Below are 25,741 nucleotides of genomic sequence, written 5' to 3'. Positions count from 1 at the left end.
GGGTAAAAGAGTCTCACTCTTGGCAGGAGAAAAAAAGAAACCCCAGAAATCCAGCAAAGCTGCTGGGGGACTCACTAGGTAGGGAAATTCAGCCTAAACAGAGAATTCTCCCTAACAGTTCCGAGTGCCAACCAGTCCCAATTGGGACCTTTTGGACCCAGTCCTGGCGCCAGTGGCACCAGGCTCATAAATATGCCCAGTCCCAGCGCTGGAAGCGCCGGGCTCATAATGCTTGGGTGGACTTACCTGCAGCAGACCATGCTGCTTACTTGCCTGCCAGTTGAGCCTCTGATCCTCTTCTGTTTGGAACTACTTTTCCTGTTGGGTGGGGCAGGAGCCACTCCCTAGATTCAGAACACTGGAACTCTTCTGGAAAGCAGGAACTCTTTTCTTACCTAGGCGTGGCTGTGGAAGGAGACACCTAAGCACTACAGGAGGCTATTTAAACCACACCCGATGGATGAATCTTGCTTTGCGTTATTCTGCATCCTCTGCAGCAGAACGCTCATCGTGTCTTCTGCATCTGATCCTGGGCCTAAGGAAAAAGGCTTACCATCCCGAATCCAGTCTTCAGCAACACCTATAAAGACAAGAAAGAACAGGTTAGCATTACGGTCTTCAGTGACAGCTCTTCACTTACCTGGTCCATCGGCTGTCACCAACGCCTCGCGCTGCATTCCGGCATCTGAAAGACAAAGGCTTACCTACTCTTCGTGCGCTCCGGAGGTCTTCACACTGCATTCCGGCATCTGAAATACAAAAGCTTACCAACTCTTCGCACGCTCCGGAGGCCTTCGGCGCTGCATCCCGCATCTGAAAGACAAAACAAGGTGCGTTTAAAGACATTGGGGAACTTTAATACTCACGTGCCATTAGTCCTTTCCACATCTAACCCAGTGGGTATTCCGGCACCCTGCAGCCGCTCCAAACTTGTACCTGCAAAATAAAAAGACAGTTAGAGCGCATCGTGAAGCAGGCAACAAGCGCTTACTTACGTGCTTCCAGGCGCTTCTATTCATCACACGGGCTCCATCTTCAACTCACTTCAGCCCGTCATCCGCCATCGCCGGAACCCTGCAAAACAAGAGACATCATTACTAAAGACTTTAAAGACATTAGAATTACTCGAAACTTACCGTTCGTGCAGTAAACGACGGACAGCAGTCCTCTGAAGTCAAGAGGCCTGCTCCCCTTATCCAGTGAAGAAACTGGTTACAGCACCCTGCCCCGAGGCAGATGGAGAGCACGGCGTTCACTTACCTAAGGTGAGAGCGTTAACCTTTGGGGTTCTACAGGAGAAGAGAAAGGGAAGAAGAGAGAGACATTCAATAACCCAGTTCCTTAATCCCATATTTTCTATCTGCAGACATCTTACCCTTCGAGTCAGACATACAGTGCACAGAGGTCCAGCCCAAAGAGCCAGCCGTGTGTTACACATCACCTTTGAAGATACGGTATACGCCCAGTCAAGACCGGCGCCTCTACGGGAATCAGGTGAGCGTTACACCTCCTGAATTCCCAGGGCCTTCCTGCGCGGTATCCTAATACCCCATATGTATTCAAGAGAGCGACGCGTGCGGCCCTGTCCCCCATTCTTTAATGGAGGTTTATGTAAGCACTTCTGTGTTCCTTAGATATGTGTCGAGTCTCATTTTGCTTGTGGGCATTATTTGGTCTCCAGGGCATCCTCCTGAGGGTCTGAGAGAAGGGGACCTCTCTGGGTGGAGGGGGTGGGGCATGGGGGGACAGTTACAGCCCACTGGCACTTGAGACCATTCCCATGGTCTAGGGCGATGGGAGCGCCTGGGCGGTCTTCTCTTTTCTGACGTGTCCTCTTCGTCCTCCAAGTTGAGCAATTCCAATCCCTCCTGCAGCGTGGTAACCCTATGCTGTTTACTTTCCCAGTGGAACAGCAGCCCAAAGGGGAACGTCCAGCGATATCTAATTTGCTTGCCTTGCAGGAACCTGAGGATGGGACCCACTTCTTTTCTTTTGAGGAGGGTTGCGTGGGCCAGATCCTGGTAGAGGTGGATTTCCACCCCATTATAGCGAATAGGTTACGCCGATCGTACTGCCTTGAAGATCACTTCTTTCTGCGGGTATCTGGCCAGTGCTGCGACAACATCCTGCAGTCGTGCGCCCGGTTCTTGTCTCTTGGGGCCGATACTATGGACCCTGTCTATCTGGATATCGGCCACGTGGTCTTTATCCAGGAGGCTTTCAAAGATTCAGGTGACCATGCTGTTCAGTTCTGGGTCCAATACTGTTTACAGCAGATTCCTTATGCTGATGTTAGATCTGCGGGACCTATTCTCCAGGTCCTCGCATTGCAGCTCGATGTTATGGGTGATTCTCACTAGCTCTTCTAGGGCTATGCCCATGTTCCTAGTGTCTTCCACCATCTCCTCAAGGGCCCTTTCTGTTGCATCTGTGCGATTCCCCCAACTCTGTAATGTCTTTCTTCAGTTTGGTGATGGACTGCTTCATTTCCCCCATAAAGGTCGTGAATTGGGCTTGGAATGCAAGGGTTACTTTGTTAGAAAACTCCAGAAAGTAGATCTCCATGTCTGCTTTGGTAGCCGACCTCGAGGGGGAGGCTGGGCTTGTGCTCTCCGAGCGTGGATTAGGTAAATCCTGTGTTGGTGTGGGGGAATCCCCGCCTAATGTTTCTCTGGACCAGCAGCTTTGTATAGAGCCCTCCCGGGGGGTGGTGGGAGTGGGTTTCTTGGGTCCCGTCGACTTTCCTCTGCTTCCTAACATTGTAAAAGTGCTAGAGCGATTCTTGGGATGTCTGCCATCAAGGCTGACCTTGTCTCTCCTGCGGTTGCCAGGACTGTGATTGAGGTCCTTGAGTATGGGTGCTCTGTATTTCTCCCTCTGCTGCACTGCTACCCGTTGCCTCTGCCCCTTTCTGCTGGGACAGTCTGGGTTGTAGTTTTCTTGCAGGATGCCGGCGTATGGGGCCGGGCCCCACGGGTAGAGAGAATATGCTGGGGTGAGCACTTTTTCTGTTTTCGAGGCTGATTGGGTCAGTATATGCTCAGATGCGTAATGATGCTGTGGCTGCTGGTGCCGCCAGGAGTCTGCTGTGTGGGCCCAGCCTGGGTCTCTGTGTTTCGGGCCCCCCCAGGTCTGCCGTGATTGCTGTGGAGAGGGGATTGGGGGCTGGGGGGATGCGCTCTTCGGTGGGTGATTTCCAAGCCTGTGGCTGTTGGGGGATTCTTCCCTGCCTCCCGGGAAGGAGAAGGGCCGTTAGGCTCCTCCCACTGCTCTGGGGGCACGGCTGCTATGCTCGGGGGATGTATCCCTCCCAGCGGTTTCTTTTCTTCCCTCGCTACAGTTCTTCCGGGCTGCCCGCCTGGGGAGATATTGGTCCTGGATGCTGGGCTATTTATAGTGATGTATGGGCGGGCCCGGTCTCATCTCCCCCTTCGGATCGAGTCTCTCCTATAGCGCACCTCGGGCGGCTGTGCTCTTGCTTGTGCTGGTTACCTCCTGGGTGTCCCCTCCGCCCGTGATTCCGAGGGGGCCTCCTGGAGCATACAGCTTCCCCCCTGCATGGGTGGCCACCTCCCCACCGCTTGCCTCCCTTTCTGCTCTGTTTTGCCACTGCTCTCACCTTCAAAGGGATGTTGACTCCCCAGGCCTGCGGTTGTTGCTGACACGTAAATGGCGGGTTTTCATCCCTCACAGAACAAGGGGGGAGGCAGCCGGGTTCTGTGTCCTCCGCCCTATTGGCTCTGGGGTCGGGCGCCCCCTGCTACTGCTGGTGGGGTCCACGAGTGAGGTGCCCCCTGGTGAGTCTTTGGCTCTCTGTGGCCGGGCCAGGACTTCTCTGTGGCGCTGCTTTGCCGAGTCACAATACTGCCGCCGTCGCGGGCTGGTTTGCCTCCAAAGAATCGAATGCCCCTACTGCTTGGGCACCCACTGTGCTGTCCTGTCGAGTACTCCCAGTCTGCACTCTTCCCCTAGTGCATGAGGGCTCGCTTACGAGAGCGTGTTGTGCTGCTTCTCAAAGTGGCTGCTGGAGGGGGACAGAGCGCTCCACCGCACGTCCTCCTTAACAAGCCGCCATCTTGGAATCCCTGACTTGAATCATTTTAATGCCGGGAAATCCAGGCCAATTGAAGGTATCGTTGAAAGAAAGAAAGGTTGATGCATGTTACGAACTGCATTTTCCATGAAGTCCATATTTGTCTAAGACATCAAATGGATTTACTATAAAGTGTTTCAAGTCAGCACTTGTCTAAGTTAAAGAACCATTGAAAGCATGCAATCTTTGCTCCAGATCAATATGTATAACCAAAATATTGACCAGAAATTAGCTGCTTTCGAAGTCCAGTAACAAATATGATACAAAATAAACCTTATATGAAGGCCAATCTTTTTTCTTCTAAGTATTGTAAAGTCCAACATGATTGCAAAGTGAGTCCTTGTAAGGTTAGGAACCAGTCGGAAGAAAACAAACCCAACCCTCAGAAAGGTCCAAGAAAATTAGCATTGGCATAAGAGGCTGCTTGAGATACTGGAGGAGTGCATACGTGTTTTACTCGTGTACCGGGGGAAGCAAGAATGCTTCTTGGATCCAAAGAGAAGAGATTCTGACGTTTCAAAGCACCACCCAAGACTGAAATTTAATAACTGTTCCTAATTCTTACTATGCTTTCAGTTCTTATTTTATGTTTGTTGAAAGTAAGTTAGGTTAGTCATCAATCATGAAAAAATGTTCTTTGAATACATTTTCATTGTCACAATCAGACAAAATGTTCTATAAAACCCAACTCGTTTCGAGAAATTACTCTCTTCATAAGGAGTATATTTCTTTATAAATACGGGAAGTAATAAGAAAGAAACTAATATAAGTAACCATTGAGGTATCACAGTAGTTATGTACAGTACAGTTAATATGTGATGGAACACCGTAAGCTTGATAAGTCACCTCATATATATCAAGTTCCAAAGGGAGCCTGGATGTGTAGGTATGGACCAAAGGTCAGTTCTTGTGTATTCTGTAGCAAGGTCAATAATAAATCTAGAATTGGGAGAGGAACCAATACATGGTCACTGTTGTCAGGAACCTGAGGGTGTCCGCACTTCTTTTCCCCCTTCTTTTTCCTCTAAGGTGGCCAGGGAAAGGACATTGCTTTTGGATCCTGACCCTGGGGATGAATTTGCAAGGGCGGAAGAGACCTGGGGAGGACGTTCTTGGGCGAGACATGGTATTCCTCATTTCCTTTCCCTAATAAACCCTCTACCCCTCAAGACTGTGTAGGCTACTGTCAGCCCTTTCCCTATTCTTCCCCTAAAACATTCTCCAGGAAACACCTAGTCAACACTGGGACGAGGAAGAGAACAACTAAAAAGGCACAGCCTAATTCTTTTTTATATATATATATATAAAAAACACACCCCCCAGCCCCCGCGCGGCCTAGTCTGATTATGGTGGCAGGACCTTTAAAAACTGACATCCTTTTGGAAATGAGTCAGCTGTGGAAGCAGGGCTACGGACTGCTGGGTGCAGGCTGACCTCTCCAAATCAGTGATGTGGCAAGCAAAGAGCAAAGCACTCGAGACCCGTTAAAGGATGCAGAGGGGAGCAAAGCTGGAGGACGATGATGAAAGCCGGTGGCAGGCCACAAGAGGGAGACCGGCACGACCGAGCGAAGTGGTTGCAAGAGGACCCACGGAGAGCCGCTGGGGGAAGAGACGAGGTACCGCACAGGAAGGAGTGAACTCGTGGGGACAGAGGTCCTTGCAAACAAGCTGTATGCTCTGACCGGTGAGTGTACCAAGAAGGTGAAATTCCGGGCTGGCAGGCGAATGTGCAAAGCAGGCAACAAACATTATCATGAACAGATAAAAGTACTTTTGAATACTGAATGAAGTGAAAGTCAATGCAAGTACTTTTGAATATGAAATGTAGTGAAAGTTAATGCAAGTAGTTATGAATACCGAATGAAGTGAAAGCAAATACCAGTACTTTTGAATACCGAATGAAGTGAAAGCAAATTTTGTGCACTCTTGAAGATTGAGCAAAGTGAAAGAAAGCTTGTGAATCTACTTAATACAAAGAACTGCATTATATGAGAAAACCAGCATTTCTAACAGCCAGTAGCGTTCAGGGAATTGTGGAGGAGAATGCAAGAAAGTGTAATAATTGTCTAGTGGCAAAACAAGCCACGATACAGTGTCAGGAGAGTGTGTCACTGGTGCATCAGTCAAGCATCACTGTAAAGTGGAAGCAGTGGAACAGTGTTGATGGAAAAAAAGCACGACGGGGTACCGGTTGCGTGACCTGTAATCGGTGGACCATGTGGTCCGACAACTGCACCTAGACCGAGTGCATCCCTGTATGAAAAGCCAGTGAAAGCTTCCATAAAGAAGCTTGTGTTTGACAACAACCTCTGATGCATTTTGAAATCAAGAGACCGTACTGCCTATACGAATTGGTGAACAGTACCAATATAAGAGCTGGGAAGTGTCCCAAGGATTTGTGTTTTGTTGAAAAGCGAGAAGACTTGATCTTTTGTGGATAAACCCCTGTGCTTTTTGATATTGGGGAAGGGGAAGCTGATCACAAGCCAAGAGCTGGAGGAAGCTCTGAACTTACTTTAAACACTCTTTCTTTTGATGTTGATCCCTACACATTGAATACAGTTAGAGGTGGGGGCAAGTATAGGTTTTGGGTGCTCCTTAGGGTGCTTTAAACCTACATTTGGTGAGTATCTCTGTTAGTTATCAGATAACGGGGGATGCATTTCCCTATAGACTTTTGGATTACTTTTACCTGTTAAGGACAATATTTCTACAACATCCTTTTTGATTGTATACAGGCACTTTTGGTATCTTCCTTAACTTGAATTGGATCAACTGAGATTCTGTCTCTCTTTAACATTCCTCCCCTGACAGAGCCAGAGGAGACGACTTATACTATTTACTTATAATCGCTAGGGATTACACTAAATTGATAGTTTAGATGTTCTAAGTATTTAACTTAGCACTTATTAGTTTTATTTTGTTTATTTCTTTAGAATTTTTGTGATCTATATGTTGAGGGGCCCACAAAACAGTGGGACAGAAGTTTGGCTGTAATTCAATTATCCAAATAGTGGTAAGGAGTCCACATTATATCTTTCTAACTTTACCTGGTGCGTGTTGTATAACTGTATGGACAGTGACCAGTTATTGTTTCTTTTCCCAATTCTAGATTTCTAACTGACTTTAGTACAGAATATACAAGAATTGGCTTTTCATCCCATGCCTACATCCAGGCTCCCTTTGGAACTTGATAAATATGAGGTGGCATCAAATGATGATGATCCATTACATATTAAGTGTATTGTACATAACTACTGTGATATATGAATGGTTACTTATATTAGTTTCTTTCTCATTACTTTCACATTTATATAGAAATATAGCCCTAATGAAGACGAAAATGTATACCAAGAAGATTGTTTCATTATTAATTAATGACTAACTATGTATTAAACATTTATTTCCATGAGTCTTTATATTTATCATAACTTTTTTTTTTTGGCTTACGATAATGTTCAGGGAGCGCAAGTTACCACACCATTGGGAACTTTACTTTCTTGACTGTTATTGTACAGCCCGTGTGCCAGGACTTTTTTATTCCCTGCAGCTTTAGAACAATTTACTGTCACAAAATTCTTTTACTTATTAACTGTGTCTTTCTAAAAACAAAACCTAATTGGTGTGCACGGTGTTGCTTCTTTTCCGATATAAAAACCACCAACAACCATTGAGTTGGCGAGCCCCTAGTATTTACCACAGAAATGATTACTTGTGTATTTGGCAAATTACACCTGTTCGCCTGTACCAGTAAAGCTTTCTGCATAAGAGTCAACAGCAAGGTCTTTAAACCGTTCTGTCAGGCTGGTATCTTCAGCTAGCAATGTGTCCTGGAGACAGATTATATCAAAGGAGCTTAACAACTAAACCCACTCTTCATATAGTTTGTTCTTAACACCCATGATCTTCCAGCTGATTCTCTTTGGAGTGCTGTCCTGTGCAAAAAATAGCTTGGTTCCTCTGTGATTCCTCACTTTGATTAAAAGTCAAAAGGGGGTCGGAGTTAATGTACTCATACATGCTCAGCTGCGTGTCTGGAGAGTACTCTACTTGGTTGCATTGCACCTCTTAATGATTTCGCCAGGTCTGGGAAAGACTGATCCTAAAAATGGGAGTTGAACACTACTTGATGACTTCATAGGAGCGAACCACGGTTCCCCAGCCAATTATTGTGCATAGGACAAACTTTAAAATTAGAATCTAAAAACCCTGCTATGCCTTTTGTGGCTAGAGCATCCTTTCAGTTAATTATGAAAATCCTTATGTAGGGATTTAATAGCCAGGGGCGCGTTTATGCCATTTTCTGTTTCCATGTGTAAATCCCGTAAATGTACATATCAAATTTGAATTCATACAACCATATAGAAGATCAGTTTTAAATGACGCTCTTTGCAATTTTGAGGGTAATATCATTTCGGTAAAAAGAGTGACGACCATTTAAAAGTCACACACTGACATAGCAAAAGCCCTAAAGTTCTTCTGAGACCGGGACAGAGGGCTTTTTCAATCATTTCAGGAAGGCAACGTCCAATTCAGATCCTATTACTATAGTCCCCACTGCTCCACAACCAGAGGATATCGGCAGTCCACGTCCAAGTACACAAATCTGAGAACTACAGGGATCCTTCCAATCGGGTCCCCAGACATCGAAACAAGCAGGACTTTCTCTGGCACCCAATTTGGAGGTTGGTTCCAAAGACACGAGAAACAATAGTGTGCCATCACTTCTGGCATTTGAGTGCTAGACATAGGTTCCATTGGACACACAGTGGCATTTGTCTAGAGGCCCCCTCAATCTCCATCAACCGTGAACCAACAACAATTGCAATTGCAACTGCAACAAAAGGTGCTCAAGCCAAATGGGAGCCAAATAGAAAGTACCAAAACATCAAAGAGTAACAGGATTCTACTCCTGCTGTTGTCTGATACATAAAATATTGAAGAATGGCACACCCTCCTATATCTGTGCCACTTCAACAAGTTTATCTATTGCCTCACCTTCAAGATGGCAAAATTGCATCAGGTTATTCTGTGGGTGGAAAAGGTGGGTAGTAGCGGACGGTAGAGCTGGAGGATGCCTATTACCACGTCCTGATCCATCAGCTGCACAGGCATTACCGCATTTTTACAGTGGGTGAACAACACTATTAGTTTTGCATCCTATCTTTCTGACTTGTTCCGTATTGTGAGTCTTTACAAAACAGTGGTGGCGCACATGCAAAGGGTAAAATTAGAGGTATATATATGTATCTGGACGACTCATCGATAAAAGGTCCCTCGCAAAACTAAGCCCAACATTGTGTTCCGTGAGCAGTGAACTCTCTGGACACTTTAGAAATCTACATCGGTTTTGGAAAATCGGCAATCACCAACTGAAGTGGTCAGGGTGCTAGGAGCGGATATCAATACAACCATTCCGCTTGTGAAGCCATCGGCTAGCTGAAACGATTGCGGCAGTGACCATTTTAGTGTAGAAGTTCTTATAAAGAAACGCCTGCACAGTTATGGAATTCAAATCCCTGCTGGGCATGATTTCTTCTTGTATATTGCGTGTACCTCATTGCAGACTGAGAACACATCCAGTGCATGCTGTGAGAAACCTGACGGTGTCTCCCTGGCTAGTCCCCGGGGCTCTGACAGCCAGGTGGCCAGAACACGGCCATCACTATTGGATCCAGTTTCTGGGGGTGGACCAGTGAGGGAGGATCACCTGAATAAGGGGTCCTTAGGGGAGGGGGAGTGGGACACCAACGGGCGAGCCGTGGTATCCCCCTTCTTCTTTAAACACCTTTTCCCCAGCCTACCACGTAGGATATTCCAAAACACTGCCTACGGATCCTGTATTACCTTTCCATGTGACTCGTCAAAAGAGGGTGGCCAAATATTGGGACACCCCGGAGACCAATCCGGTGGTGAACAAGTCTCTTACATGAAAATACCGCCCCTCCAGTAGCAACCCCGGCTATCTCTCAACACCCCACTCCCGAGAGTCTGGTGGTCCAGGAAGCTACGGCTACCTCGAAGCAGGCCGCGTTACCCTACCATCACTCCTGATAGGGACGATAAGCACGTAGATGGATGGGCGCGGAAGGTATTTTCGGCGGGCAATATGGCGTTAAAATCAGCCAACTCCACCTGTGCACTTGCACAATTTTCGTACACTCTGTGGGAATGCATCTCCATGGCGGCGGAGCATATTCCAGAAGGGGATGAGAGCTACGGCTTTCTGGCTATTGTTAAGGACGGCAAAGAAGCCAATATGTGAGTCCCTCCAGTCTGGATTGGATTCTGCAGATAGTATCAGCAGATCCATGGCTACAAGCACCGTGATATGCAGGTTTGCGTGGTTGCGGAAGTCGGTTTTGCTCCTGATGTGCAGGCTTGTCTTCTCAACATGCCTTTTGACGGATCTCATCTTTTTGACGACAAGGCTGACGAGAGACTTGAGAAGTTGCAGACCTCCAATGCGGCTGCCAAATCTGTATTCACCGCTGTTAGGCAACCTCAGCCTTTTCATTACAGCAGACAACCATGGAGGGGTCGATCTTTTCGCTACTATTCCTCATTTGGAAGGGTGAGAGGAATGGCCAGTCAAAGAGGCCAGTGAAAGTTCCCTCGTGGTGGACGAGGTAGAGGTGCCAGGTCCGCTCCAGCAGCAGCCTCTTGCCATCGGGCACTGCAGCAGTCACTTCAAAACCGCTCTGAAGGCTTCAGTCACAGTTCTCCAGTTCAGCATCTCGAAGAATGGCGAGTCATTACTTCAAATGTGTGGGCTCTGGAAACAATAGCCCATGTCTACTGCCTTCCCTTTCTAAGGAAGCCCCTACCTGGATGATTGGCTGATCAGGACGCGTTCCCCTGAACAAGCCTTGGATCATCTCAACATTACCTGCCACTCCATTCACAGACTGGGCTTCTCCCTCAATTTCAAGAAGTCCCATATGACACCTTCCCAACAACTCCGGTACATCGGGCCTGTTTTGGACACTTCATTGGAAAAGTGCTTACCACCCAAGGTGATGGCTCAAGACATTCTCCAGATGGTAACAACATTCCAGACTACCCAGAATCTCCTGGCCGTTGAGTTCTTGAGGTTGCTTGGCCTCATGGCATCCTGCATTTTTTTGGTGCCGTAGGACCGCTTGCGCATGAGATCCCTTCAATGGGCTCTCCGCTCGCAATGATCCCAGTACTCAGGACTGATGTCAGATCGCCTTCACATTCCGCCCAGAGCCTCACAGGATCTTCTGTGGTTGGCCTGCGAGAAGAATGTTCTGTAAGGCAAACACTTTTGGCAACCATGGTTGGAGATCACTGTAGTGACGGATGCCTCACTCAAGGGGTGGGGAGCTCATGCCAATGAGTTGACTGTCAGCGGTCGTTGGTCTCTGTCTGAGTCCAAGATGCACATAAACCTTTTGGAGCTGCGAGCGATCAGACTAGCGCTGAAGGCTTTTCTGCCGTCTGTACGGAGAAAGAACGTCCTGATAATGACGGACAACACAGTGGCCATGCACTACCTCAACAAGAGGGGAGGCGTAGGGTCACTACCGCTGTGCAGAGAGGAAATGCACCTCTGGTATTGGGCTATTCAAGAAGGAATCTCCCTCTCGGCGGTTCACCTGGCTGGGGAGGAGAACACGGCGGCGGACGCTCTGAGCAGGCAGAGCACAGTCTCTTATGAGTGGGAACTAGCTCAGGAAGTCCTTCAAGAGATCTTCGCCCTATGGAGAACCCCTCAGGTGGATCTGTTCACGACCGGTATCAACCGTAGGTGCGAACTGTACTGCTCAAGGGAATTTCCTCCGAGAGGCACTTTTGGCGACGCGTTCGTGGTGGATTGGGAATTCCCACTGCTGTACGCGTTTCCTCCAGTCCCCGTCATTCCTCAAGTGTCATGATGCATACCCCCGGGCATCCAGACCACGTCCATCAGCCCCAGAAGCAGGCATCATGTCGCCTTGAGAAAACCCAGCAACCCCTGCTAGGGGCTGTCTGGGTTCAGTCCTGGTGCCTATGGCGCCAGGCTCATATGGGATATCAGTCCTGGCGCCATAGTCGACAGGCTCATAGGTGCACACTTACCTGATGCAGACCATGCTGCACGAAGATCCAAGCCCATGTGAGGCCTGGAAGGGACTACTTTACCTTAGGGACTATTTTGTTACTCGGGTGTGGTCGGGGAGGAATACCTACCTGGGACTACTTTGGAGGCTATTTAAACCACGCCCGAAGAGCATCACACGCTTCGCGTTATTCTGCATCCAGCAGCGCAACGCTCACCGTGCCAGCAGCAGCATCCAGCCTTCTGCCACGCCCGCCTCGAACCTGGAGCACCTAGAAAGAAGGAAAGAAGCAAAGGTTAGAACAAGAGTATTACCTGATTTCTCACCTGATTCCGGATTCATTACATCTTCAAACCAGAGGAAAGACTTTGTTTTAAACGCGTCGCATCGCCAGCAGCCGCGCCAAACTCACGGTTCCACACAGCATCTCTTTGATCCGGCGCTGTCTCCATCTTTACATCGCCGAATCCCAGCTCCTAAGGGGGACAAGAAACAACAAGGTGAGCAGAGAGAACAGACAGAGACAATCTCTTTAGCCGCCATATGCTTACCTGATTTTACCGCCGGAGGTATAATTCATCAGCACGCCACATCTTCTTATGCCGCACCTGTAAGATAAGGAGAAAGCAGCAAGTTTAACCCTTGGCATTATTTACCGGACAGTGTTGGGTAACACAGACTTTTACCGGAGCGCTTTCAGCTGTCAATTTTCTTATTGGGTCAAAGCTGCAAGATAAAAGAGGAATTGGACAGGAGTGAATTCCAGACATTTTGAACTCTTACGAACTATATACTTACGGCTCTTCGCCAGGATCTTTTGGAGTCAGGATTCGTCTACAACTCTTCCAATATCTTCAAGCCAGTGAAGTAACTGGTCATCAACGCGCCCCTGCATGCTTTGCAGGATGGAGGGCTCATCCTTCAAGAATATAAGGTGAGATTGCTGAGAGGGCGCTTCAGAGGTGATTAGTGGGGAGGACAGTGGGGGTGCGATCACTTGAATCCACAAGTGGCTAAATCCATCTCTCCACTTGTAGGAGAATATTTCTACGGGCCAAGCAGACAAGATTAGGAGGGCAGATCCAGTCAGTCATCACTGCACTATGCATCACGTGGGTGGAGGCCGCAGCAGTCTGGGTCCGACTGACGCCCCTGTGGGAGCCAGGTGAGCGTAACATCAAGTCATCAGGAGGTTCAGGAAGTTTGGGACCCGCATGATCCTCATTGCCCCAGACTGGGCCAGGAGAATGTGGTACTCGGACCTTCTGGATATGTCCATTTGTCCTCCGATATGTCTTTCGCAGAGGGGGCATCTTCTCTCGCAAGAGGGGGGTCGGGTCCTCCATCCATTGGTCAACACCCTCAACCTTCACGTTTGGTTTCTGAAAGGTTGAGGTACAAGGATTGGGACCTCCCGGATGACATGATGGAGGTGTTGCTTTCGGCCAGGCGGTCAGCAGCAAAGTCTCTATATCATTGCCGTTGGAATACATTCTGTGACTGGTGCAAAGACAAGAATGTTGATCCTTTTATTGTAAAAAACACTGGATGTTCTATCTTTTTTGCTCTTGTTGGCACACAAAGGTCTTCAGATTGGTACCATTAAGGGTTACCTGGCTGGGCTTCCATTTTCAAGCGCTCTTCAGAGGAATGTTCCTTTTTTAAGATCCCTCTGGGCAATCAGTTTCTAAAGGGGCTCACAAATGTGTTCCCGCCTTCTACATTTCATGTTCCGGTGTGGAACCATATCCTGCTTTTGAAATATCTAATGGGTGCTCCTTTTGAACCCTTGCACTCCTGTCCATTGAGGTTGTTGACCTTCAAGACTATACTGTTAGTTGTGCTTACATCTTCAAGAAGAGTGAGCGAGTGGCAAGCGTTTTCTTCCAAGCCACTCTTTACTATATTCCACAAGGACATGGTTGTTTTAAGGGTGAAACCCTCCTTCTTGTGTAAGGTGGTTTCGGATTTTCACCTACGGCAGAAAATCATGCCAGCAGCATTCTACCCTCTGCATCCTAGCAAAGAGGAGGAAATGCTACATGGTTGGACCCTAGGAGAGCTCAGAGTTTTTATATTTCCAGGATGTCCAAATTGAGAGTGGACGACCAGCTCTTGTAGGGTACACCGGACACAGACTGGGCCAGGCTGTCTCCAAGCAGACCTTGTCCAGGTGGATCATCCTCATGATTTCCAAATGCTACAGACTGGCAGACAAGCACCCTCCTAAAGGTTTGCATGCCCATTCCACCAGGGGCATGGCCGTCTCAATTGCCCTGCCGATAGGGGTTCCTATTAAGAACATCTGTGGTGCTGCAACATGGTCATCTAGTCACACGTTTGCTAGGCATTATTCTCTGGATACTTACCACGCTCAGAATGTTGCTTTTGGGAAGGCAGTCCTTTATTCTGCCCACTGAAAGAACGGCATGTCTAAATTCTTCTCCCTCCTCCCATCGTGGATGCTGCTTTGGGAGTCTGTCAAAGATGAGGAATACGTTAGAGGACACAATCCATTCGATAAACAAGTTACTTACCCTTGGTAACTTTCTTTCGACTGGATGTTCCTCCAACGTATTCCTCATCATATTTCCAGGATGTCCAAATTGAGAGTGGACGACCAGCTCTTGTAGGGTACACCGGACACAGACTGGGCCAGGCTGTCTCCAAGCAGACCTTGTCCAGGTGGATCATCCTCATGATTTCCAAATGCTACAGACTGGCAGACAAGCACCCTCCTAAAGGTTTGCATGCCCATTCCACCAGGGGCATGGCCGTCTCAATTGCCCTGCCGATAGGGGTTCCTATTAAGAACATCTGTGGTGCTGCAACATGGTCATCTAGTCACACGTTTGCTAGGCATTATTCTCTGGATACTTACCACGCTCAGAATGTTGCTTTTGGGAAGGCAGTCCTTTATTCTGCCCACTGAAAGAACGGCATGTCTAAATTCTTCTCCCTCCTCCCATCGTGGATGCTGCTTTGGGAGTCTGTCAAAGATGAGGAATACGTTAGAGGACACAATCCATTCGATAAACAAGTTACTTACCCTTGGTAACTTTCTTTCGACTGGATGTTCCTCCAACGTATTCCTCATCGCCCTTTCCAACCCACCCCTCTGTAGAATTTCCCATGCGATTGCAACTCTCATGCTCACAGGGCTGAGTACTGTCATGCCCGTGTTGCCGGGCGTTTCTAATGCACTTTGAGAGAAAAACAGAACTGAGGCCAACCGGTGTTGTGCGTGCTACTTATAACATCGACTGAGGTCTCCGAGGGACATTGACTCAACGCCTTCGACGCAGGGCGCCCTCTGGTGAAAAATTTCTGAAGCTGGACATTACATGTCAAAGAGGAGGAATACGTTGGAGGAACATCCAGTTGAAGGAACGTTACCAGGGGTAAGTAACTTGTTCTTTGGTATAGGCCTGTACTACAAATGTTGCTAGTGTGACTGAGCAGCCAGGCTTATCTCAAGAGGGGTAAATGTGAGCTGTTGAGCTGTAGCAATGAAATCCACAAATGCAAGTAGCCAAGTAACACTTATACTCAAGGATTTTGTTATAAATAATTATTTATGTATTCAATAATAGTTTTTAAATAAGCATTCTTTAAAAGGGGCAGTATATGCAGCAATCAAATACACTTTAAAATACTTTTCCAGAATCAACGCAAAGCTAGTAGATACTCTTTAGAGATGCTTCTTACACACTTCCTACACCCTGAGGTGACTTCACTAACTAGGACAGAAATGGCATTTATATATCACTAGTACACATTGTAGATTTTGAGGTTTGCAGAAATGTTAAGGGAAGGAAAAAGGTTAAACAGGTTCTCGGAGCATGTGAGGACTTTAAATCTCCCAATGAAGTCTAGATAAAACCTTTCCCAGCAATAAGAGTTAAAAAACCAAGTTATCACCTATAAGAATATCAAAGTCAAATGGAATAGAAGAGTCTGCAGGGAGCCAGGACAGCCACAGTCAATTAGAGCACAGTCTATGGAGCTGAGGCTCTTCTTAGATAGCAAAGTCTTGCACAAAGTTAGAGAGTTTGTTGAAGAAAAATCACTGTAGGGTCACAAGCTGTTACACTTGTGAAGGGTAGAGCTGAAATCAACTCTACCAAAGTAGCTACTGCAAGTCTCAACTGAGAAGAGCAAAGTTAAGACTCTTTGGTAAGTACCCCAAGTCAGAACAGTACCTTTGGTTAGAAGAAGAGTGGTCCAGCTGGCTTCTGTCTGGTTGCCGTTTATGCAGATCCTGGGTTCCTGAGCCTCAGTCGTGGGTACAAGAGGGAGGCTGTCCGGAGGACTCCTGCACAGCAATTCGGAGGTCGGCGGGAGCTACGTGATCTTTTTGGATCAGCGGAACGTTGCGGTTTTAGCGCTTGGTAAACGGCACTGCCGTGGATCGTGGAAACCGGTTGGGCTTCCTTCACTCCTTAAATCCTGCACTCTGGTGAGGGGACTGAAGCTCCTGTCGTCCTGCCTCTAGAGGATCCCAAGGAGACTCTTGGAGCTTCTGACTGGATCACAGACGTTGCACTCGACTACAGATTTCTCGACCCCTGGCACTCGGTTCCTGCAGCAGCAAAGAAGTACAGCCAGTCGGGGAAGATGGTCCAGTGGAGTTCGTCTCAGAGTTAGTTGGTCCCACTAACCCAAGGGAAGAAGTCGTCCCTTCCAGAGCTTCTCTTGTCGATTACAAAAGGTTTCTGCACAGCAGCAGGGCTTCGCCGGGCAATTCAAAGGTCCAGGTGGATGCAGCAAGCTTTGTTCACGGTTTCTTTGTCGGGTTGTTCTTCCCAGTGGTTGACTCGTCTTCGGTCCCAAAACCCTCGCGTTTTAAGCAGGTTTCCCCCATTCATGCACAGCCTGGCTGTCCTGAAAGGACAGCCAGCCAGCCAATCAGGACTGGGTGCATTCAGGCATTCCTAAAGACAAAGGACAGGGGAGTTTCGGAACCTTCCCTCGCTTCCTGCCCTTCCAGACACACTGGAGCCAGAGGCAGGTTTCAGTACCGAAGCCCGCCAAAGGCAAAATGAACAAAGGGCTCAACCCTGACTTTGCACCCAAGAAAGATCTCACATCTGAAAAATGGCAAAAAAAGAACGGTGCCATTTTGACAAAATGGTCACCCATGGGTGCTATACTGCAGCTGAGGATTCAGCCTGCGGTAGAAAAACACAATGGTAGGAAACTTAAACCACTGTCACCAGCCATTTAAAGTAGTGAGGATAACATACATTTGTTACATGAGTAGGTAGGGAAAGGGGCTACTAAATAACACCCCAGCACTCCACATAAGAGAGTGTGTGCTGGACCTACAAAGAGAAAAGTTAAGTTTAGTAAATTTCACTTTACTATTCTTGGGAACAGTAGTTCACACAAGAAAAGGTTTTTAAACCTTATGAGAAATCGAAAGTATTTCTCTGTGACACTGCACTCAAGATGCTGTGTGTCACCATACAAAAAGTAGATGCCTATGGAGTTTGTCAGACTCCAAAAACAAAGGAAAAACATAATCTAAATCAGGTCCAAACACATGAGAGAGTGATAAAGAGCTGGGGGTCTCTAAGGTTGAAGGGGGAATAAGCACCGAAATGAGAATTCTCCCTAACAAAGCCTCCTTATGAGCCTGTACATAAATCTGACATCATAGTTCTCCCATGGAAAGTTTCTGTCCTGCTAGCCGTTACATGTGCCAGATATTTGGGCAACTTCAGGTTCTTTGCATCAACCAACCATACATTTCGTCCCTTATAGGGCAGGTTGGTTCTCAAACTGTATTGTAGGTTCCTCCCGAAAGTAGTTTTTTCGAATTCACTGGTCATCTATAGCTTTAAAGATGGTCTTTGGAGAGCATATGTTATGACCCTAGAGGAATTGTCCCTCCAATTCCTGGACGTTAAACAGATGATGATCTTCTACATACAACGCTCAGCTACCTTTAGAAAATCAGGTCATCTATTTGTGGCTTATGGTGGACCTTTTAAGGGACCTGCTCTTTCAAAACAAGGAGTGGCACGTTGGGTCACGTCCTGTACTTTCACTGCCATGAGAATGTCGGGCAACAGTCTCAGATCCACACAACCTGCTTCAGGACTGCACCAAAAGCTTTTCACACCAGCGTATCTCCACATGACATTTGCAGGACAGCAACCAGGAGGCAGCTTCTCACCTTCGCCAGGCACTATTTGATAAGGACTCAGTCGCCCGTTGAGAAATCAGTGCTACAGCATATTTTCTCATGAGTGTGCAGCTCATCCACCTTTCTCTACTGCCTTATGGTTCTGTTATATTTTTATGTATGTGTATATTTGTAAATAACTACACCATCCCTCAATCGCAGCCTCTGAGTAAGGTTAAGAAGGGAGTGAGGTCATATGAATTCTGCGACTGCTTTGCCCTCTATTCAATCATGCGCGTCCAGAAAGATCAAATGTTGGAGAATAATTAGTTACTTTCTTGTGACTGTCATCCTTGGTATCGTTCAAAGATTCAAATGCAACCCACCTGCGTGCCCTGCGAGGCTGTAGTTTCTAAATCCTCCAATCACGTGATTGAGGGTTCAAGTCTGAGGATGGCTGCTCGTGCGTAGCCAAATCGTGCCCACATCATTGTTTGAACCAAAAATGGCCCATAATGAGGTGGATACCCTATAGAGTAAATTTAGCTCTCATTCATAATTTGGCAGCTGCCAATTTGTTGTCATTTGCATGGAAGAGTGCAGATGTGCAGGGCTTACACTGCCTTTTAACCTTCACATTTTCACTCCGCCTCGCAAATGAATAAACGCTGCCTACCATTCCTGCACTCCCCTCAGCTGTACAAATGGATGAAATGGGGTGCGACGTAAGAAACATGCCTAAAAACCTTATGCCAGGCGTTTACACATTTTCCTTATGTTGCACCACCTACGAACATTTCCCCTATAAGTTTAAAGCCTTGTGGATGGATGGATGGATGGATGGATGGATGGATGGATGGATGGATGGATGGATGGATGGATGGATGGATGGATGGATGGATGGATGGATGGATTCAGAGAGCAACCCCCTTTGGTACTGGGGAGGTGTGTCTACTCATCTTAACACCTCCAAGGGGACAGGGCAAGTGGGATAACACTGGGGGTGGCAACCCCACCTTTGAGGACAGGCAATCGGCATGTGTTGGAAGTGACACCATTCTTATCTCATAGTCATACATGTCATTAATGATGCAGTTGGTAATGCCATCTGTTTTGCTCATGGGCTGCACAACAGGGGAATTCGGAGGTGAGGCGGGCGTCACTTCCAACACTTGCCAAACTTCGTAGGTTTCGTTGTGTTGAATGAATTCACCTCAACTGTTTGTTAAATGTATGTATTTCATTGGATTTCAATTGTTTTGCTATATCTTACCTCACTTGTAGTAGTAAATAACCATGGACCAATGGCCATAGCTTGGCCTCCTTACACCAATTAATCTGTAATAAGTATCCATGCTCTGCAGACACAGTGCAACAATTATAGTTCATGGTTTTTAATGTGTTTTCAATGTTTTCTTGTTACGAGATTAATAGGATTTACCCATGAGTAGATATTGCACTGCCTTTTTTAGATTGCTGCAAGAGTCCCTAGACCTCCAGATTCTCAAAGGATTCATGCAGAAAGACAGAAACACCGCTATAAAAATGAAATCTCTTCCAAAGCCCCCCCGCCACCTCAAACTATAAATGTACGCCATCCTCTTGTTTTGTCTCCACGCTTCTACTCCTTAGTGAAAGTGGCACCAAACCCCCCCACCCCCCCAGATAGAATTGGTATCCAGTAAAATGTAGCCAAAAAATGGCTGTTTTAAAAAAAAATCGCAGCAAAAAGGCCTTGGTTTGACCCGGTAAAGGTGTTTGTATTATACCACACAAGGGTAACGGGGGTGTCCCCCGCCCCCATTACATGGATTGTATGGGCCACACCACACCAATATAATTTTACCGACTTTTATTTTCCTCTTGTGACACAGATCAGTTTCTTGCGACAATGTTGTGCTTTATATTGCGGAATGTCGGATATTGTCGTGAATAAGTTGAAAACTATTGGCTCGAATTAGTCTTCCCTAACCTACCCCAAATTTTGAAACTCACCAGCTCTTCCTCTTCACCCTTCTCGCATACACCCTGAAGTAAAACTTCTCCTTCCACCCGCCAGATATAATTTTAAGCACATTTCTTTTTCCATCCTCTCTGGAATTGTCTTAGAAATGCCTCGCATTGTGCAGAAAATGGCAGGTTTTCATTTCTCAAATGCCTAACTTGCTGAAAAGCACCATGGTTGTATATGTTTTGGTAATGGAGTGATGACAAATTATATTATTGGTAAAAAGTAAATCAAGTCTGTCAGTAATAATATAATACATTTTATTGCTTTGTCATTCATAAAAACCTGCTGACTAGAAAATCTTATTTTCTTTTTTGATCTTCGTTTAGGTTCCAATTTTCCTGCTCTTTTTGGATTGCGTTTGGCAGCTGGTACAACAGTATCCTGTAGCATTTGAATTTACTGAGACTTATTTGACAGTTTTGTCAGACAGCCTCTATATACCCATTTTTAGCACTTTCTTCTTCAATTCACCATTTCAAAAAGATACTCACCACCTGGTAAGTGAGTTAAGGGGTCCAAACCTGTGCTAAACACAGATGAGTGTAGTCACAAAATTGCATGCAAGAAAGTACAGCAAGTGGCAAATAATCACTGTTTTTTTACTGGTGAACAATTATTGTACGACTTCCACCACCAGGGTGTGTGAATGTTTCAGTACTAGCCAACACCTTGTTTTGTATAGTCCTCTCTGCTTATGCCTGAAATGGCTCCTTTTCTTGTTCATGTAATCCTATTATGTTTCCACTGCTATCAATGGTTTCGTTATGAACGGTGTCTCATTCTGTTCATGCCTCAAGCCCATAATTTAAAAAATACCCTAATTGGTGGTCTCATTTGCAAGAATATTCGTCCCAGAGGGAAAAGTGATTAACATATACCTGCTTACTAGCAGAGAAAAATGCTGAGTTATATTACTCATCCGAGGTGCGATCACCTTCACTGGCTCGTTTTTTTCTTTGCATTTTTGGGTTTAAAGCTGCGCGTTTGTAATGGATTAATTTAACGCAAGATTCAGTCTCCCCTAAAAGAAAGTAACACACATCATGGGTGAGATGCTCAAACCTGATATTAGACAATTTAGCAGTCTTATTTTTCTAATGCTTTAAGAGTGGTAAAGTACTCAGCCTTGTCTTCGAAAGACACAGTGCAATTTTTGTCAGTCCATCCCAAATGGAAGTGTTATAATTGAACCCCACCCTCGGAATATTAACTTGCCCATTTCCAGCCAGAGAGGATATGTGTGTGGGCTAGTATTGGACATGTACTGTGTTCAGAATCTCTCGTATCTATATAGGTATGGTAGAGTTGTAAATGGGAAGCTGACCGAATGGAAGGCTATGCCTTGGATATAAGCCTCAGTTGTCTGTGATTTTAATATAAATGTAATCGAAATCGGAGCAGGTCGGTCTGGTATGGGCAAAACGTTGCAGAGTTTCATTTGCCAGTCTAAAATGCTAATCCTCCCTCTGCTAAATCCCACTAAATAACAGTTTGCTATTGACGCCAATCGTCTGACCTAGTCCCTTGATTGGGCTTAGTCAAGTTGCACACGGGCCCTTTTGTGTTCAATTTCGCCCCTTCTGAACTGACAAAATGTGTGCTTGTTTTGGCAGGCTGGGGAGATCCAGGACGCACACAGCAAGCCTTTGAGATTTCACAGCGTTTGGAATTGGTCCGTTCAATTTAATGCAAAAGCTCAGGCTTTATTTCGCAACCCTCTCTATGTGAATAAATCAAAACCTGAAGAGACTCTGCAGAAAGCTGCTCGATCAAAAGTAAGCTGCTATGCTAATATTATTTTAAGCTTATTTTTTTTTTTACTGAATGTCATCTAGAAAAAACACTGCAAAAACCTAGTTAATACATTGGAGTTGAAAAGGGGACTGAATTATGCATTTTTTCCTTATGCACATATACTAAATCCTGTGATTGCAGACCCTGTTTCAGCCATCTTTAAAGTCTAATTAGCTGTGAGTGGCTGATGCAGTTATCTGTTGCATTTACTCAGAGAGGTATGACCGCCAAACCATTGGACTGCATAAATGCGAAAAAACGATGTGTAGCAATTGTATATTTTTATTAATATACCCATAGTGAGTGACTCACAATTGGTGCTCACTTGTTTAAGATGATACCTGGCTGAACAGACCACCTAAAATTCAGATATTGTTAACAGTTGCACGTAAAACGTGCTTGTACAGCAAAATGTATATATATTTTTTTATATTGAGACAGCTCATAACAATTGGGGGATATGCTTTGCGAAAAGTAAATTTACGTCTTTGCCGTTAAGTAGTGTGGCTAGTGAAAAGCTCTTTAAGTTCCTTGTGCCTGAAGTACAAATGTTGATTTGCGTTGCATTGAGAAGAAATGTAACACGTTATCTTATCAATTGTGTTATGTTATGTTATTTTGCATTTATATAGCGCCTTATATACCATTGGTATGGTCTGAAGGCCCTGGTAGGTTGAACGCCCGTGGGAACCAAAGTTCAGATCAGTAGAGAGAGTCAAAGGTGCGTGTGAGCACCGGATATGTGTGCAGCTGGTGCAGTATTCCTGTAATAGCTGCTTCTTAGTGGTAGGTGTGGTGGTTGAGAGATCAGGAGTATGTGTTAGTTCTGGCAGGATTTATCCAGACCGAATGTGGTTGCGTTAGGCCTCAGGAGAACGCCTGGCTGGGGTGTGTGTAACCAGCAGTGTTTACTTAGAATGATGGGGAGTGTGCGGTGGATGTTGGTATGAGAACAGTTATACCGAATGGTGTCATAGTATCTCTGTGTTCTAGTTGAGTGGTGGTGTAAAGGAGAGAGTAAGCGTGGTGGTGTGATAGGATGGGTTATATGCTCTTTCAAACGTTCTCTGCATTCCAAACCATACTATATACACCACGCAATTCTATGCGTTCCAGTCCGTTCGATGCACTCCTATCCACTCCATGCAACCCAGTCTGCTCCACACACTCCGGTCCGCTCGACGCACTCATGCACTCCAGTCTGCCCCGCGCGCCCCAGATGGCCCTGCGTACTCTTGTCTGCCCCACGCATGCACTCTTGTCTGCCCCACGCATGCACTCTTGTCTGCCCCACGCATGCACTCTTGTCTGCCCCACGCATGCACTCTTGTCTGCCCCACGCATGCACTCTTGTCTGCCCCACGCATGCACTCTTGTCTGCCCCACGCATGCACTCTTGTCTGCCCCACGCATGCACTCTTGTCTGCCCCACGCATGCACTCTTGTCTTCCCCACGCATGCACTCTTGTCTGCCTCACGCACTCCTGTCAGCCACACGCACTCCTGTCCGCCACACGCATTCAAATGCGCTCTATTTACTCCGATCCGTTTCGTGTATTCTAAGTTGTTTTATTCACTCCATCCACATATTTCGCCCGTAACATCTTCATACTTCATCCTTTCCATCCACCTATTTCCCCCCTTTCATCCACTTACATCACCCGTTTCATCCACCTACGGCACCCGATCCATCCATGTACTGCACCCGTTCTATCCACATATGTCAGCCGTTCCATCAACGTACGTCACTGGTAGGCAGAATCCTGTCCAGTTCCCTTGGGGAACACTGCAAAAAGATTAAGACTACAGGAGTAAGCAGTAAACCCAATTGCTAGCAGTCTGTACCACCCAGAGTTATCTGGTAGCTGTGGCTGAGCAGTCAGACTTCTCTCAAGAAGAGTAAGGCAGTATCTAGAGTATACACAATAGGGCTAACAAACACTGACCAGAGCTTTGTATCAAAAGTATATAATTATTTATTTAAAACACACTTTAGGCAATATACTAGCACTCTAAATCAAAAGCAAGTTAAAACACAGTCAGGTAAAGTATACACACCTCCCTTGATAACTATTAGACCAGTCAGAGTTAAAACACCACGATTTGTTAAGACAGATGTGAGCGCGTAACCTACATGGCACTCCAATAGTTAAGTTAAAGGGAGAGAAAAAGGCAGAGCATAGAAATAAAACAGGTCCCAACACTTTTAGGAGTTCTCAGCAAGAGAAGAAAGGCAGTATACACTGTAGAGCCAAAGTTCATAAGCCAGGCCCACTTTAAATGGAGCAAAGCGAAATGTGCCCAGGATCACACGGTTTAAAATGCACTAAAAGTCTTTGCAGAATGTTCAGAAGAGGTTGGGGCGATTCAAGAAGATAAAGTTAGAAGGTCTGGGGGCAACCCAGTTGGAAAGCCAAGGATTTAAGGGTCACCTTTGGCAAACCGAAGAAAGGGAGGCCAGGCAGGACACAGTCCCTTAAAGAGAGAGGAAGCTCCAGGGGTGGCAGTTGTTCCTGGCAGTGGTTGCAGTTCATTGTTTCGGCCAGGGGAAGAGAGGATCTCGTCAAGGAGGAAACGTGGAGTCGTTGCACTGCACAGGGATGAAACCATCCGCGGAGTTCGTCGATAAAAGGTGCGTTCCTTTTATTCGCCGTCAAAGTGGTGAAGCTTGGCTATCCGGCTGCCGGGGTGCTTGGCACGGGCGATTCGACCAAGAGACGTTTTTGGAAGGTGAAAAGGGCGAACTGGTTGGTCACACCAGCTCAGAGGAAGAAGACTCGTCCAGCAGAAGATCTTCTCTTGTCGTTGGGAAAGTGGTGAGTTCGTTGCAGCAGGGCTCCACCGGTGGTGTCCTTGCAGCTGGCTCAGCTTCTTCCCTCTTCGGATTCTTAGGTCCTGTGGCGACTTCTCAAGTTGGAGTCCCAAAGGCCCTGCTTTTATGCAGAAAAACCCCCATTCAACAGCCTAGCTGTCACTCAAACATGCTAAGTGGAGAGTCGGGCGGCTCACCATTGGCCCAATCAGAACAGAGTGCGACTTGAGTTGCTAAGGCAACACAGTCCAGGGTGCCAATTCCCCTCCCCACCCATCCTGTGGAACCCAGACAGAGTGGCACCATTTGGAGGGCTTCTGTGGAGAAGCCCGCCAAAAAGTGGAACAAAGGGCTCGACCTTGGTCAGAGTTACAGAGACGGACACAAACGCCATTTTAGAAAAGAGTTCTGGCAAAAAGACCCAACCGTTGATTTAATATTAAATAAATAAACCGGCGGTATCTTTAACATTGCACCAAAAAGTGGTGCGTTTAAAATCAATGGGAAAATCCCATAGAGAATATTCCGGCGGAATATTTTGCCTGGTAACCACTGCCACCAGCCAGAAACTCGACAGGGGGGGACTGGACAGTTCCCCCCTGAAAACAGACCCAGGGGCAATATAATTAACCCCTTCCAGTACTTCCACAATATGATGGTTTGTACTGTTTCTGTTCACAATTTAAGACTAGTAAAGTTAATGATGACTTTACATGCCCTGGGAGACAGCAGTCAGTCCCAGGGTATGGAGTCTATGTTTGGGGGTCACTATGACACCCCTGTGTTACTGCACTGAGGGTGCTGTGTAACACATACACAAAACAAATGATACC

At 46.5% G+C, this 25,741-nt stretch overlaps 1 protein-coding gene across 1 annotated transcript in view; it reads left to right on the top strand.

Annotated features, from left to right (window-relative positions):
- Positions 1 to 25,741, top strand: part of MTMR12 (myotubularin related protein 12) — a 1,529,619-nt gene that overhangs the window by 1,397,003 nt on the left and 106,875 nt on the right. Inside the window, exons 14-15 of the mRNA XM_069627080.1 lie at positions 20,629 to 20,799; positions 21,916 to 22,077. Of these exons, the coding sequence (XP_069483181.1) occupies positions 20,629 to 20,799; positions 21,916 to 22,077 (333 nt within the window). The remainder of the gene's footprint in view (positions 1 to 20,628; positions 20,800 to 21,915; positions 22,078 to 25,741) is intronic.

The sequence above is a fragment of the Ambystoma mexicanum genome, chromosome 6p (genome assembly GCF_040938575.1).
Source record: "Ambystoma mexicanum isolate Mex_15411 chromosome 6p, UKY_AmexF1_1, whole genome shotgun sequence".
Classification (NCBI taxonomy): domain Eukaryota; kingdom Metazoa; phylum Chordata; class Amphibia; order Caudata; family Ambystomatidae; genus Ambystoma; species Ambystoma mexicanum.
This window is presented reverse-complemented; position numbering and strand designations above follow the sequence as displayed.